The 16,674-nt window shown below is 41.8% G+C and overlaps 1 protein-coding gene across 1 annotated transcript; it reads left to right on the forward strand.

Annotated features, from left to right (window-relative positions):
• Window positions 1-622: 622 nt before the first annotated feature.
• etfbkmt (electron transfer flavoprotein subunit beta lysine methyltransferase) lies at window positions 623-4,505 on the forward strand. Its single transcript, XM_044357836.1, has 3 exons — window positions 623-1,060; window positions 1,148-1,278; window positions 2,264-4,505. Exons 1-3 carry the CDS (start codon window positions 768-770, stop codon window positions 2,611-2,613), a joined length of 774 nt encoding a protein of 257 aa, XP_044213771.1. The 5' UTR covers window positions 623-767; the 3' UTR covers window positions 2,614-4,505.
• Window positions 4,506-16,674: the final 12,169 nt, after the last annotated feature.

The following is a 16,674-nucleotide window of genomic DNA, read 5'->3' on the forward strand; positions in this document are numbered from 1 at the left end:
ATTTATTTATTTTTGCATATCCAGGTGCCATGTTGGATTGAATCTGTGTCTTGTTTTGTTTTTCTTCTTTTTTTTTTTGTTTTGTTTTGTGTAGAATTTGGACAAAAGTGTTTTATATGTAGAAAAAAATCCAATCCAATAAATTTAAATCATAATTATATTTTCAATTCTCTCAATTGTATTGATTGGTCACACTGCAGTGATGAAGAGGGTGAAATAAAATAATTTAGAGTCGTATATTGTCATCATTACTGTTATTATTACACTATTGTGAAGTAGGGATGGGGCTGTCTCTTCTTGTCATCATCTTATTGTAGTTTTAGTGGAATTTACAGATACGTTATTATTAATATTATCCGTATTCTATAAACTGTGTAATAGCTACTGTTAATCATTTGAATAACTGAAAAATGAAAATAAAAAGTCCAAATGACAGATAGGAAACAATAAAATATCACATCATATGAAAATATCCTATTATTCTCTATATTGCTAATATACAGTATGTTATGGTTAAGACCAAAAACGCTTTATTATTTCATTTGTAAAAGCATATCAATCATCCATTCAACATATTCTGTGTAGGAACCTTTTCAAGCGGAACGTAGATCTTATATTCCTGTTTCAGGAGGTCGACGGAATTTTGGTCCGACACTATTTTGCAATCGTGTAGAAAACAATGGCTAGTTGGAAGTGGACGCGTTATTTCAGCACTGTTATCGTGAATCTGGCTAACTTGAAAAGCACTGCAGGTTCAAACTAACTTCATGATCATGTTGAGACTTTTAACACCTCAAAGATTAACTCTTTACGTTAAGGATTGTTTTAAATCGCTCAAACAGACAGACAAATTCTTCTCAAACAGCTGTCAGTCCGATGAGTACATCAGGAGGTTTATATCAGAGAACACAGAGATAGTCGGAGGACAGAGTCTGACTCCAGACATCAATCTGAGACTCTTCACCTCCAGCTGCAGATTCTGGTTTGAGAGACCTGAGCTGTGGCCCTTTGATGACCCATACTGGGCCATATACTGGCCAGGAGGACAGGCGCTCTCAAGGTACAGTTTTAAGCCTCACAATAAACAACAGAGGCTGTTTTATGTGTGTGAGTTACAGCCTCATCTGATGCCACCGCCTCCCTGCAGGTACCTGCTGGATAACCCTGCAGTGTGTCGGGGGAACACGGTCCTGGATCTGGGGAGCGGATGTGGAGCTTCAGCCATCGCTGCAAAACTGTGTGGTGCTGCTCATGTAGTCGCCAATGACATTAACACTGGTATGCATCTGTGTATATTTGGACTTTTTCCTGTCATTATTAACCTTTTTAGTCAGTTTCCTGAACATTTTATTGTATAGACAGATGCGTAAACATGAAACTACTCAATGGCCGGATTAACCTGTCAGGGGGGCAACATTTTGCTGTTGAGCCCTTAGTAAACTTGGGATTTTTCTTAAATATAATCTCTAGATCACAAGATCAGTATCAAGAAGACATAGTAAGTAAACCCACACATTCACTTTGTTCCTAAATATTTCAGATGAGGTGCCCAAGATGTCTCCCTCTTGATCTGAGATTTCAGGTTATTTAACAATGATAATATTAATAACAATGCATTTCATATGTACTGTACTTTTCATTTGCAGTACATATGAAAGTTTTCAAAGTGCTACTGCACTGAAAACATATAACGTAAAGAAAAAAACAAGATGAAAAAGACTTCCTGAATAGAAAGGGTTTTTCTAGGGTCTGTGCTGCTCTCAGATGGTTAGGAAGGCTGTTCTACAAGCATGGTGCAGCAGAGCAGAAGGCTCGATCCCCCATGGTGCAGAGCTTCTGGGGGCCCGGAGGAGCAAGCTGCTAGCAGATCTGAGGGTGTAGGTGGAGGTTTGTGGTAGTGGTAGTTCCTGTAGGTAGGGAGGCGCATGTCTCACACTGAGTGTGCTGTTGAGGTACACTATCATGCCACAGTACACAGAGAAAATCTAGGAGCAGCTGAAAAAGTAAGTAAAGATTTTTTTTAATTAGAAATTAATTGCAAGTGGTGGTGACACAGCTGCTAAAAAATATTGATTTATGTCTGTCGGTATATGTATTCTATCATTTCCTCTTAGTGCAAAACGATGAAGCATGTTGATTTTTTTTGTTTTGTTTTTTTGTATATTAAGTGCAGTAACCATTACCGTGTAGAAAGGAATATGGATACAGATCCAGTGTTTGGTGAGCTGGTGCAAAGTACTAAATGTGCCTCTTTGTATTACAGTTGCAGCCGTTGCTACCCGCATGAACTTTGAGCTGAACGGCCTGGAGCCACCTGTTTGTGTGACTGACAACATGATTGATTCAGAGCCTGAGAGCTTTGACCTGATCCTCCTGGGTGACATGTTCTACGACGAGGCTCTTGCCACCACCCTTCACAGCTGGTTGGACCACTGCATTAAAACCCACGGCAGCCAAGTTCTGATCGGAGATCCTGGGCGAGCCCAGTTTGAGGAGCACGGCATCCGAAGGCTCCTGCATCAGCTGGCCCAGTTTGAGCTGCCTAAGTCTGTTCGAGAGGAGAACTACGGTCTGACCTGCAGCAGTGTTTGGCGCTACCATCCTGAACTGTGAGGACTAGAAGGGATCCTTTGTTTTTTATGTTTTTAATTTATTATTATGTCATATGTAGACTGACTACACAGGATGACTGAGACTTCACATGCTGCCTTTCCTAGAGTGAAAATACCTATTTTCTGATATGATGTTCATATACAGTAGGAATAAAATCTTTTCATATGAATTTCACCATGCTGCAACCAAATTTCCAATGGGGGACAATAAAGACTGAACAGAACTGTGAAAGCAATACAATTTAAAAATGACTCAACATTTTGTTTGTGTCACCAATTTCATCTTTAATTTCCTGTAATTTAATGTGTGGCTGCAACTAACAATGATTTTCTCTATCCATTAATCTGTTGATTATTCTCTTTATTGATCAGTTTATTGATTGGGTTATAAAATGGTAGAAAATATTGAACAATGTCCATCACAAGTTCCACATGCCCAGGGTGACTTCTTCAGATGTCTTACTTTGTCCGACCAACAGACTAAAAACTCAAAGTATTTAGTTTGATATCATAAAAGACTTGACTCAAAATCAACAAATGTTTCCATCTGGAACCAGAACGTAACGGAACCCAGTAAGTTCTGGGAAATTACATGGTAAGTGATGGGAAGTTACACCGTAAAACGCGGGCTGTATTATAAAGTGTTACTGTTGAATTGAAATACATTATTTATATTTCAAGCATCCGTTGTTGCAGCACGTCTGCAGCAAGTATTTAGCAAGTAAATATTTCCTATTGTTAAAATCACCAAAGCAGCAGCAGATTGACGTTGTGTCACAAATTGACGGGCTTCTGAGACATCTGTTTTGAGAGCAACGTCTAGGATCAAATGTCAACTAAAATAAAGTGACTGTCTTTGCGCTGCTTCTTCCTCCGTTCCCACCTGTGCACCGCGCACTCTGCACTGACTAAAATACCATACAGACGAGCAAAGCGAGTTTCAAGGTCAGGAAAAATACCAAACAGTAGCTGCTGGCGCCAGTCATTGCACCTCAACGAAAATACATCCCGTAATGTAATGAATAGGTGACGTGAAACACCTTCTAGTGGAGACTGTGTAAATTGAACGACGACAAAGTCAACAATACATGATCTTTGAGTCAGAAAGTAATCAAACTATTTTCCAGAAAAAGCTTTCATCCAAACATGTTTCCTAAATATCAATATTTTAAATCTGCTTGTGTCCTGTTGTAGTGTTTTTTTTAGTTAATATAGCATCTTTGTATTACAACAAATCATGATCAAATGTGTGTGTGCTACATGATAAAGTTTGTGTGTACTACAGAAGCATGAAGAGATCACTCAGATCATAGCCAGAGGCGAAGGAGTAGAGGGTAAATGTGCCAAGAAAGGCATTTGATGTCCGGGGAAAAACCCACCAGAGCACATAATACATTGAAAGTTTGAGCATTGTAAAGCAAAACAACAAAAAGAAGATAACACGTTTGTCAGTCTGGACACTATGTGGGAGTGGGGTGAAGTAAAGGTAATGCAACTTGTAATAATGTTTCATTAAAAGTCTATGTGTGTTAGTTAATCATTAATGCATTATTAAAGATCAATACATGTAAGTGTTAATCAATAATGGCCTTTAGGCCTCTTTTTTATTTTGACTGTAAAAATCAGACTGGTAATAGTGGAAGAAAAGGATGTTGGATTATTGCCACGTGTCTATCCTATGAAGTCATTATTGGCAAATTCATTGGAAAATGGAAAATAACTGGAAAGTCCCTAGAATTTGCTTAATGGGAGGAGTAGACTCCACACTGGGAGGTGCTCTCCAGGGTATACAAGATTGTGGTTTTTCATTCTTTTTTGAGTGTCTGCTTCATGAACCAGCCTCGATTGGCTTGTATCTTGCTGAATACACAATAAATCAAATATTGCACTTAACTCTGCTTGACTTAGTGTTTTTTCTACAGTTTTGAAGTATTTTTTTGACTATTTTTGAGAGAAAATTATGTTGTGGAAGATCTGAAGATTTATTTGCCCATCTGTCCTGTCTCAGCCACATCTGTATGAGAGAAATCCATCACCAATGTCTGATGCTTCTCTTTTAATGTTCATCATCAGCATTATTATTAGTGATGGTAGTCTGCAAAACTCTTGTATTTGGAATTGTTGTGGCAGAAAGAGGTGGATGAAAGAGGAATCAGATGGTCGAGACACAGGTGTCAGATGGGGAATCTCTTTATTCACAGCGGCCCTACTAACAACTTAGAGTTATCGTCCCGGTTACAGAACCGGACATGCCTTTTTATACTGAAAACAGGCTGTGTGTGTGTATGTGTTTGTGCTGTGTGATAGGTTTCACCCTGTTTACCAGACTCTTTGGCTAGCTCAAATCCTGAAGAAGAATGGGACATTTCTCAATTTCACTTATCTTGGACTTTGACCAAATGTGAGTGGGCGTCTCTGCACTATGTGTGTGTGTATGTGGTACTTTGCCCCTTTCCCAATATTCCAGATGTCTCCTGTTCGGTTGGTGGGCTGACATGTTTGGCATCAGTCCAGGTCATAGTGACCTGGCTCTCATTCCAGGTCACAGTGACCTGGCTCTTATTCTCCTACAAAATGTTCTTCAAGAAGTCTTGTTTAAAACATATGAGATCATTCAAATTCAAAACTGATGTTGGCAATCGATTCAGATTTAGGAACAGTGAACTTCACTTGATGAAGAAGCAAAGATGTTGACAGCAGGTCAATATTTGAGCTGAATCAGGAAATCTGTGCTCAGGGTTTCACTAGAGGAGTGACACCCTTCAGCAAATCCTGTCAGAGTTTAAAGAGCAAACTGTGATTACTGCAGATTCCTGGAGATGTCCTGCATTATGATAAGGGCAATTCATACACTGAGTAATCCAATGGAAGAATAGAATAGAATAGAATAGAATAGAATGCCTTTATTTTCATTGCACATAGTCTTACAACGAAATTTGCTGTGCAGTACCTGAAAACAGCTCACACATTCATCCAAACATATGCATCCTGTACCCACGCCTTGATCCCATACCTGGCAGGCTTGTTCAGCATATACTGTCGAAAGGAGCAACAGCCTTGGGTGTCGGTGGAATCGAGAGAGAGAGAGAGAGATTACAGAATGGTCTATTTTATCACTCCACTACCACCCTCCACCCCATCTTTTTCTCAGTTCCAACAGAAAACCTGGAACATGCAGAACATTCTGTCTTTAATCTGTGTATGTGTGTGTGGGGGGGTTTCATCCCATCGCTACCAAAAGAAAGACAAAGACAAACTTTATTGTATTCAAAACATAAAAGAAAGAAATATGTATATATATATATATATATTATATATATAAATAAGAGACAAGTTTTTATTGATTTATCATTTGTGTCGTCACCTCTGAACGGGACCAGTTGCTCATCCACCGTGAGGCCTAGGGTTGTAGAGGGTCGGTAGCCGCTCGACCCACGCGTCCCAGACCTTTCTCACGGCTGCCAGTTTGTCCGAGGCATGTCTCTCCGCTTTTGTCTCGCGGTCATTGAACCGCACCAGCTTCGAGTAAATGTGAAAGACTTTGAGTGACATCGTGGCACGGAAAATTGCACGTCCGCTATCTGCGTCCCACAGGCTGGCAGTGGCCTCGCCTCAGGATCTGTACACGCCGGCTAAGATGAGCAGCCCCATGTAGGCATGCAGGTCGATCTCATCCATCCGCTTCCAGTCGTCTCTTCCGTATTTCCTAAGACCCTCGCGATTAGTCTCCTCCAGGATGATTTTGTCTATTTCCGGTGTAAGGAAGAGGCAGAATGTCGAGACGATATCTTGGGCGTTGGAAGCCGCATAGGCCGTGGGCCCCGGTGGCCAGGGCTGCTGCTGCTGCTGCTGTTGCTGTGAGGGCATCGTTTGGTACGGTGCAAAGGACCAAGTTATTTCCCCGTTTCTTGACAGGAACGTCTCTGGTGCAACAACAAGGTTTTCTTCTTCATCTCCTCCTTCTTCTTCTTCTTCTCCCGAGGATGATGTTACATTTTCCTGCTCTGATGAGGTATATTCTTCCCCTTCTCCTTCTGCTTCTTCTTCTTCTTCTTCTTATACATCCTTCTCTTCAGAGCGAGGCTCGCCTGACAAGCTCTCTCCAAGGGTCTTTTTGGCAGCGAAACACCTCATCCTCCTCTCGTTCTTCGCACCGCTTTCGCTTTGTCCTTTCCTCCTCCTCCGAGTCAGAGTCGGAGCCGGAGCGAGGTTCGCAGGACCGTGTCTCTCCTTGGGCCTTTTTGGCAGCGAAACGCCTCGTATCCTCCTCCTGTTCCTCCTCATCCTCCTCTGTTCTCTCCTCTTGCTCCCGATCACTCTTCTCCTGCTGCTGTCGCAGCTGCCTCATCTTCCTATCCTCTCGCTCTCGCCGTTGCGAAATGCTCTCCTCTTGTTCTCGACTCCTCTCCTCTTCCTTCCTTGGCCTTCCCCTCGTCCTCCTGCCCCCTCGCTCTCGCCGTAACGAGGCGCTCCATCGCGTCACATCTTCATTTTCTTCGCCTTCTTCTTCTTCACATGGCGAGCTGGAAAAAAGCTGTTGTAGGAGCTTTTGAGTGGTAAAACGTCGCACTGTCATGGTTGTTTGCTGTGGGCTTGCCGTGTGGCAGCATAGACGAGTAATGTGGCGGGGGAAGGGGGTAATATTAGAACATGTCTTTTTTTTTTCACTCTTGTTTTCTCCTCCCGTCCTTTCCACGACACCTAGCTTTTTGGCACATCTTGCATTAGAGAGGTTGTTTGCGCCGGCTGGTCGCCTCTCCTCCTCCTCTTCTTGCTTCGTACTCACCTGTCATTCTTCACACTGTGAACGCGACGGTGCGGAGAGGTTCTTCGCGACGACCGGCCACCTTGTTCGCGTCCGTTCTCCCGTTCCTCGTTCTCCTCTCGTCGTCCGCGCCGCATTCGCGTTGTCCATCCCTCTCCCCTGCTCATCCTCCTCCTCCTCCTCCTCCTCCTCCTGCCTGGAGTCCGAGCGGGGTTCGTGGGGCACGCCGGGTCTCTCCTCGGAGAGACAGCGGCAGCGAAATGCATCGGCGCTGAAAGGTTCTTTTTAGTCATCCTTAGAGAGAGGTCGTTCCTGTTCATCGTCCTGTTCAAAGTCCTCCTCTCGCCGTCAGCGCCGCTTTCGCTTTGTCCATCCCTCAACCCCTGCTCATCATCCTCCTCCTCCTCCTCGGAGTCCGAGCGGGGTTCGTGGGGCGAGCCGGGTCTCTCCTCGGAGAGACAGCGGCAGCGAAACACATCGGCGCTGAGAGGTTCTTTTGAGCCATCCTTAGAGTCCAGAGCAAAAATAAATAAATAAATGAATAAAAATAAAAATGGCGTCGTTCTCCTGATGCGGTCTCTGTCCTCTCATCCTCTTCTTCCCCTCTCCTCTTCTTTCCTCATACTCACCTCTCACTGCCGTTGCAGTCGCTATACATCCTCTCACACTCCTTGTCCTCGGAGTCCAGCGCTAAAAAAAAAAAGAAAAAAGAAAACAAACAAATAAATAAATAACAATTTAAAAAAGAATAAAAAAAAAAAAAATACATAAAGTCAAAAAGTAAAGACAATACGTAAAAAGAATAAAGACAAAAAGACTGCGCTGCGGTCTCTTTGTCCTTTCGTCCTCCTTTCATCTCCTACCTTTCCCAGAGCCTTCTGACTCTGGCTTGCTGATGTGTGAGCTGGTCTGTTTTATTCAAGGGGTGGGACATAGTTGAGGGTTGAGAGAGCTCGGTCGGACAATTCATGCTCGCTCAGTAAGTCCGACCTGCAGCCGGTCGGATGACTCGCGCTTGGTCGGACAGTCGGTCAGAGAGAGAAAGACCAGATGCCGACGAGGGGGAGGAACGAGGGCGATGTGTGTGTGTGAGGGAAACTGTGAGGGAGAGGATGCAGAGGAGAAAAAAGAAGCAGGACGAAGGGAAGGAAGACTTAGACTTAGACTTAGAAATTTCAAGTATCCAGTAGCAGCATACACACATGACAAAAATAAACATTAAATACACCTGAAAAACAAGACAAAAAAAATGCTCTTAAGGACTGAAAAAGAAAAATATACAATAAAAAAAAGAATTAAAAAAAACTATATGGTCCCTTAAGGAGATTGAACTGTGGTACATTATGTATGCAAAAGAGTTTACCAAGTCTGTTTGTGTGGCTCGGTAGGGATAATAGTCTGTCACACACTCCTCTGCCTCATGAATGTGCTACACAGAGGGTCATGAGCGTTGTTCAGGATGGAGTGCACTTTCTCCAGTGTCCTCCTCTCCACGCCACTGTGACCGGAGGATCCAGATCTGTGCCCACAACAGAGCCAGCCCCCCTCACCAGTCTGTTCAGTCGTGCCGAGTCCTTCTTCTCGCTGTTTTCTCCCCAGCACACTACAGCATAGAGGAAAGACCCGACGCCGACAAGGAGGAACAGGGTGTGCCTGTGAGGGGAACGGCGAGGGAGAGGAGAAGGAGAAGAAGAAGAAGAAGGAGTGGAAGGAAAGGAGCGACCTCGCGTCGGGTCACGGAGACCCGATGCTTACGGGGAGGAACGGGGGCGTGTACGTAAGGGGAACGGCGATGGAGAGGACATAGAGGAGAAGAAGCGGCGACGTCGGGTCACGGAGACCCGATGCTTACGGGGGGAGGAACGAGGGCGCGTGAAGGTAATAAGAGAGACAGTGAAAAGCAGAAGAAGAAGAAGAAGAAGAGAAGGAGGAGATGAGTCATGCATAAAAATCCCCTCAAGCGGGGAAATGTTCAGTAGCAGATGATGACTTGTGCAATGGAAACCTCCAAAAAAAACCAACTGATGATGAGTCACACACACACACACACACACACACACGAGATGAGGAACGGGGCTGAAGAAATGATAATGATGAGGTGGCAGCAGCAGAGGCAGCAGCAGGTGGACGGGGAGCCCGACGACACCACCAGTGCGTCATCTGCACTCTCCGCAGCTTCCTCTGCGGCCTCCTCCGCGGCCTCCTCTGCAGCCTCTGCCGCCACCGCCCCCATCGTGGCCACGACCCAGGGAAAGGACCTTTCAGACAAAGAAGAAGAAGAAGAAGAAAAGGGAGACCGCGGGGACAGAGTCCAGCCTCATCCACTGTACGGAAGAGTTCTGCTGGGATGACGGCTTCAACGACGCTCAGACGATCCAGGTCTGCTCGCACCTCGTCAGCACGTGCGACGCCATACAGAGATGGTCCCGACGAAATTTAGGTTTGTTTTTTTTTGTGTGTGACCTTTTGTTACTATGACAACAAAGAAAAGGATAACTAAAATAAAGTAGTGGCTCTGTGATACGAAGCGTTTGTGTCATCATTTCCTTTATTCTGTTTCTTACTCTGTTCCTACTATTCAAAAAAACAAAACAAAACAAAAGATAACTGTTTCAAGAACCACAAATGTCATGCACAACGAGAACTCCTACTGATACTGACAAACAAGTAGCTTATAAATGATGAATGTCTATGCAACAGGTTTCTCCAGTAATTACTGAGAAAATTAACTTGGAAATCAATTGATAAAACTAAACAAAGCAAAGCAGTTATTCTGAACTTGTAATGCATATCATGTTTACACTGTCTTAAACTGAATCTGTTCTCACAGAGAAGCTCATTAACTGACAAAAGAGCAACAGCCCCGACAAGTCTGACAAGCAGACCCATGACGGTGAGACAGACAGCAGCTTTTATTGCTTGAAACAAAGCAGCCGTTTATTCTGATGTTTTTACAGAGAAAGCGTGAGTCATCTCTGGTGCATAGTTTGTCTGGAGTGTAACAATTGATGAGTTTCAGAAAAACAAGGAGTCGAGCAAAAAGTCACTGAGTACATCAGTGTCTTTCTTGTGTTTCTCCAGAATTGTTATCATGTTATCATGTTGCAAGATCATGTCCCCCCCCCCCCCACACACACACACACACACACACACACACACACACACACTTTTTCCTGAGGTCGTCATTGATGAAACGAAACTGAGTTTCTCATACATGAAAAACCTATTGGTCAAGTTAGATTAATTGAACAGCCATCCAGCCAATCACAGCCATTTGACCAATCCAAAGTACCGTTTAACCTTTTATTTCAAATTGTATCATTAAAAGCTTGTACAAGGACCTTTTCTGTTTGAAAAATCGCAGTCAGCCAGCGCTGTTACTCTGCAACCTATTGGCCAGAAAAGGGTATGGAAATTTTACAATACACAGTATAAGAAGACACAGAATTAATATGATTGGTTACTATAGTTAGGGAGGGGCCGTGGTTTAGACTTAGCTCTCCCTTCGTTGGTGCACAGGCTGGTCCCAGCCTCCTGGCACATGAATCCTCCAATCAGGTTGAGACAGTGTGAGGAAGAAGATTACACATCTGGATATGCAAGCAACACCTGGGTTCAGCTCCCAGCCTCTATGCCAAATGTATATCCTTCCTGTCTCCTGCCCCCTGCTGATTTCTCCTTGATTGATCCTGCCTGAATGTAAATGTCCTTCTCTTCCTGCTCTGCTGGCCCTATGCAGACAATGCTTGACCCTCTTTGATCCTGCCCAAATGTAAATGCCCCCCGCTCCTTTCCTGGTCTTCCTGAAGGCTCCCCTTTGTTTTCTGATCACTGATGATCAGACAGTTAGTAACACCTTCTAGGTGCCATGTTCTGTTGTTGTCTGTCTGGTTTCTGCGTTGTTGATTCAATGCTTTCCATTGTGTCAACTCTTCACACCATGGAGTTAATGCTTATGACCTGCACACCTTCACGTGACATACAACTCCATGATACTGGCACATCAGCATTATGTGTAACCCTTCTACATGATTAATTACAAAGGAAGAAGGTAATTGTAAAAGTATTGAAATGTTATATAAATCATCTAATTGTAAAATCTATCATAAAAGTATCAATATAAAACATCTAATTTCAAAACCTAACATTTCATCCTGACATATGCTAATCGCTAATCGTGAGTTAAACTAATCGCTAATTAGCCACCATGCTAGGCGGACTTTAGCAAGAATATGTACAAGTTACCTCTGTGTCCAGAATGTAAACTCACACAGTTCATGCTATTTTAAGCTAAATGTCCAAGGAATATTTTGCTTTAGATGTCATAGTTTTACTCCTTATGTTAGGGAGTAATGTGTGTTTTGCATTTAATATAAGTTAGAATGAGCTATAGTTTGTATTGTGTATTAAAACTAGACCACAGTGATATTACTATTTATTACTGAGCTTAAAAAGGGTTCAGATGGTTGTAGGTGTGGCCGTTAGCGTGTGAGAGCTAGTTGCTCACTCTCTGCACTCACTAGCCTCAAATCACCTGCTTATGTGATATTCTCCTGTTAGCTTTGAGGTGGACTTCAGATGAAGAGGGGCCGCTTGTTCCCTGTGGCTGTTGGAGAGGAACTGACGCCTGCTGATACAAAACCTCCTGGACAACTTTTGGTATTTTATTTCCCAATTGAAGACAATTAAAGGTCCCCTTTGGATTCCTACTAAAAGAGACACTTTTTTTAAAAAAAAAAAAAAAAAAGATTAGATTGTACTAGTCCATGGACTCAGAAATGACTTATTTTATGGTAAGCTGAAGCAGTGGTTACAACTACAGTAGTAGAAGAAATTGTTTAAATGCAAGGCATTCATTTTGATTTTGCATGTTGAGACTGGAACGGGGCTCAAAGGTGGGGGGTTACCGTGCTTATGTCCCACCTCTAGAACCCCCACACTTTTAAAATCGCTGCTCCACCCCTGCATGATCGTGCTTTGTAACCCAGCGAATCAGCAAGCAATAACTAAGCCATGGAATTCGCCCCTGCCACCTCCATCCCTGAAGGATATTTTCTTGTTATGATTGATGCTTTTGCTAAAACATAATTGCAACAAATAAAGTCCTTGATTTGCTTTTTAGCAAAGAGATTTTATAAGCTTATTTTTAATAGAGGTGTTTTAGATATTAGATTCATTTTTTATACTGTGTGAAAGAAAGCTTGTTATACTGTATTCGAACATTGTGGACTGTGGTACTGGACGTAAGAAACTTACAATTCACATGTTCCCAGAATTTAGTAATAGGTCAGCTTAACCTCAACTTCTGCTTTCAGCTAACAAAACAGGAAGCGTGAGAGTTCGCCCATTTTACTGTGAAAAACAATGCCACGTATAGCCTCAAGGTCTTAAGCTGTGCACAGATGGTGTTGACCCATAGGTTGTGCAAAGCAGGAAGTTTTGACGGTTGAAGTTTCAGATCACCTAGAGGCATGGCCGAAGGTATGGAGTCAGATACCACGAAAAGGAGAAGCAGGACGCCGTCAACCAATGAAAAGACGACAACACCCCGGTTGCACATTTCTTGATCTATGTATTATAAAATACTGGGTCAGGGAGATATAGTGAGTCAGACTTCGTGAACTGATAGACACTCTGTTGCTTGTCAGGGAAACTATAGTCAGACCCAGAGCTCTGTAATATTGCATATTCTACTGGTATTAAAATAAAGCTGATTTTGAGCCTAACAATATCTTCTCCTATTGCTTCATTAAAAGAACACGAGGACCAGATCAGGCAGAACAGCACAAGTCCTCAACACCCCTTCTCAAAAACGTTATTTCATCTCGACTTCTAAGGCAACAGGAGGGATTAGTACCAGGCACAGCAATGCTTGCAAAGCCATTAAAGAAAATAAAAGAGCAGGTCTGGTTTCCATTATCAGTATAAAGAACTCTGGACCAGAAGAGGCCAACATGACTGAGTCTGTTTTGACTTGACAATGGCCTGTCACTAGGAAGGCATACGTAGTTCATTGTCAAAGTCACATCACTTCTATTCTCGTTTCTTCTTCATGCATACAAAGAAAACATGACTTCTTAAATTGTCTGTTTCACACAAAGTTTATCTTTTCACAACCTCCATGTGTGTTTTTATGTTGTTTTTTTGTGTGTATTCACAGCCATTGAGCTTCATCAGCTGTTTAAGGCACTTTCTTGAGTCATGTGAGTCGTGCTTTGTCTCGTGTGCAGCACATCTTTATCGCCCTGCAGACACTGCACGAAGCCTCACTGTCACGCATGAACTAATGATTAAGTAATCACTGCTAAATGTAGTTCATTTTTTGTATCATGTTCATAAATTCCAGATAAATTCCATTCTAAATTCCATTTTTTACATGTATTTAGGTTTTCTTTTGAGTTTCCATCCTTACATAAATACCTGGAATATTTTTCTTCATTTTAATGAAGTAGAGTAAAAGAGATACAGACACACTCTTGGAAAGTGTGGAAATACAAGACTAAGACAAAATAATCAAATATCTATTGAAGGTTTTGTCTGAGTGGAGCGATTATCATCTCTGTGTCTGACTGGCTGTAGTTCCGGTGTAACAAACAACAACAAACAAACAACAGCAGATGAAGGATTGTTGAAGTTATTATAGAGTGGATGTGGCTGAGAGAAAAACAGATTGATATCACAGTGTCAGCTACTTGCAAATGAGAATAAGGTTGTATTATTTTCTTTATTCTCTCTTTTTATGTATGACAAAATAACAATTTTCTTCATGTATGTAAGAATTTTCACAAATCTAAGTCACTGATTGTTTTCAAATATACAAAACCATATCTAGACTTTCTTCTTCTCCTCCAGCCTTTTCTTAACTATTTCAGCTGAAACACAGAGACAGCAGAGTTTATCTCATTTTCAGTCAGTGTGAGATGTTTCTCCTCTCCTTTTTACTCTCATTTACCCCCCCTTGCCTAATCCGTCATCCAATCACTTATCAATATATTCTCTTTCTATCTTGTGATGCTAATGCTGAGCTGCACTCTTCTGCCTTCATCATTATCACCTGTTTATAACCCAGGTTTTGTTATGGTTCCCAATAGAGCTGGGTGATATGATAGTTTTGACCAAATACTGCAACAATATTGTGGGGAGGACTATTGATGCTTTCACAAAATATTTACACAATGAGATTTTTGATACATAACCATCAATAATGTGAATATAATGACTAAGTGGGTAAAGGCAAGTAATAGAACAGCTAGAACGGTCTGGTAAGTTCAGAAAGTTACATCATTTTACTGTAACGCAGCCTGTAAAACCAGGAAAAGACAACACTTATGCCGTTTCAGTATGTTACGATATCCAAAATCTAAGATGATATCTAGTCTCATATCACGATATGAATATAATATCAATATATTGCCCAGCTCTAGTTCCCAACTGATTATGGGGTCACAGTTTCAAATTGAGATTACGCCAATCAATGATTAATGATTATGCTTTAAGGGAATAGTTTGGCATTTTGGGAAATATGCTTTCTATCTAACTCTTGCCAAGAGTTATTGGTACCATTTTCATGTCTGTACAGTAAATATCAATACCATTAGCAACCAGATAGCTTAGGGGAGAAACCGCTAGCCTGACTTGTCCAAAGGTAACAAAATCCACCTACCAGCACTTCTAAAGCTCTCATATTAACACATTATGTCTTGTTTGTTTAAGTGCCTATTTGATGTTTTGTGCGTGTGAAAAGGCTGCTCTTCTCCCTTTTCACTAGGCCCTGTTCCCCATCGTTCCATATCTGTAGTGTATTGTGGTTTTATGATAATGAAAGTTGTATATTTAATTACACTGTACATGTAAAGCCCAACTAGGAACAAGAGTTGAAAATTAGCAATAGCTATAAACTCTCTGTGCAGCACATCAGTTTCATGCTCTGCATTGGAACTATTTTAAATTGCATCGTCCCGATCAAATAACATAAAAATAAAAATAAATAAATCATTGGTTTGTGTGTTATATCATCATTATTTTTCAGTCAAATGTTAATATGTCAGGTTTGAAATAATTGAATACATTGGTTGCTGTGTGTGGTTACATTGGTGTTGTGTGATCTTTGTTTACAGGTTAATGATCTGTTAGAAGGGTCAGCTCACTGTGTGTTTTCAGTTCTGTCTGGGTTGTTGGGGGTAGATCAACTGCTCAGTCAGGGTGTGGAAAACTTGTACTTCAGATCAATCTATTTCTTGATCAATAAATGAATCACTCTAAAACATCAGTTGTCCTTGCTTGAATATAGAAGTTTATGTGATCACAGAAGATACCAAAAGCTTAAACGACTCAGCATAACACACATCTTTATAGGGCAGCCCAGCTCCTGCCGGATCACGCCACCTGGGAGGGAAAAACAAGTGGGCATCTCTGGGTCAAAGTTGTTTATCCATCAATATTATCAGGGGAGTCTGGTACTCCTCCAAGTCCCATCTTATCTTCACCTCCCACCCAGGCACCCAGGACTATAACACATACTAAGTGTGAGGGACCATGAAGGACCCCGAAGCCCTCTGATTAACTTTCATGTCAATGCACAAATTAAAATACTCCTTTACGACCATAAATTTCCCACACAGGGAGAGGAGAAGTAGGTTTGCATCATTAGGTCCTTTTATCAGTGAGGGACTGGGCAATGTTAGGATATAGGAAGATACTGTTCTGTAGTAAATGGCATTTGGTAGAACTTATGCGTGCACTTATGAATAGTTTGTGTGTTTATAGTGGATTGTGATTGTCAGCAGTAACAGAAAAATCCAGTGTTTATAATTGTGTCTTGTTCTGTACGCTTTGAAAGCCTACAGTAGTATCTGGGTAGCTCACCCCCATACTTACCTCAGCAGGTGGTATGTTGCAGTAAGGTGAGGAAAAGGTGAAATGCCATTCAGAGGGAAGAGAACAGTCGACAGCTTGCTGTGAGGCTGCAGATTTTATTTGCTTTTTGCTATGGCTTATTTGTTGAATTTCCATGGGTTCATTTTTGCCTCTGTTTTCATTCATATTTTTGTTAATAAATACCATTTTTTGTGCACGTACTCCAGCCTGCTTTTTTGCAACATCCCTTTAAAGGTTTCCAGTGCCCAAATACCATCTTTTGCCCTTTTTATTGTATGGCGACACTATAATGGAGGTTATTAATTCAGTCAAATGCTATCCTTGTACTATAAATGATACATTTCCATTTGTAAGACGGTTATGTAGTTGCTTGTGTGTCATTGTAAGTTGTAAGTTATTTAGGTAAGATTGTGTAATTGA

This window comes from Thunnus albacares, chromosome 7, assembly GCF_914725855.1.
Source record: "Thunnus albacares chromosome 7, fThuAlb1.1, whole genome shotgun sequence".
NCBI lineage: Eukaryota > Metazoa > Chordata > Actinopteri > Scombriformes > Scombridae > Thunnus > Thunnus albacares.

Bases quoted from the DNA above. Each gene is read 5' to 3' on its own strand.
- etfbkmt (XM_044357836.1), top strand. From the start codon at position 768: ATGATCATGTTGAGACTTTTAACACCTCAAAGATTAACTCTTTACGTT. The intron at 1,061-1,147 runs GTACAGTTTTAA...GCCTCCCTGCAG, and splicing joins GGAGGACAGGCGCTCTCAAG to GTACCTGCTGGATAACCCTG. The intron at 1,279-2,263 runs GTATGCATCTGT...TTTGTATTACAG, and splicing joins CGCCAATGACATTAACACTG to TTGCAGCCGTTGCTACCCGC.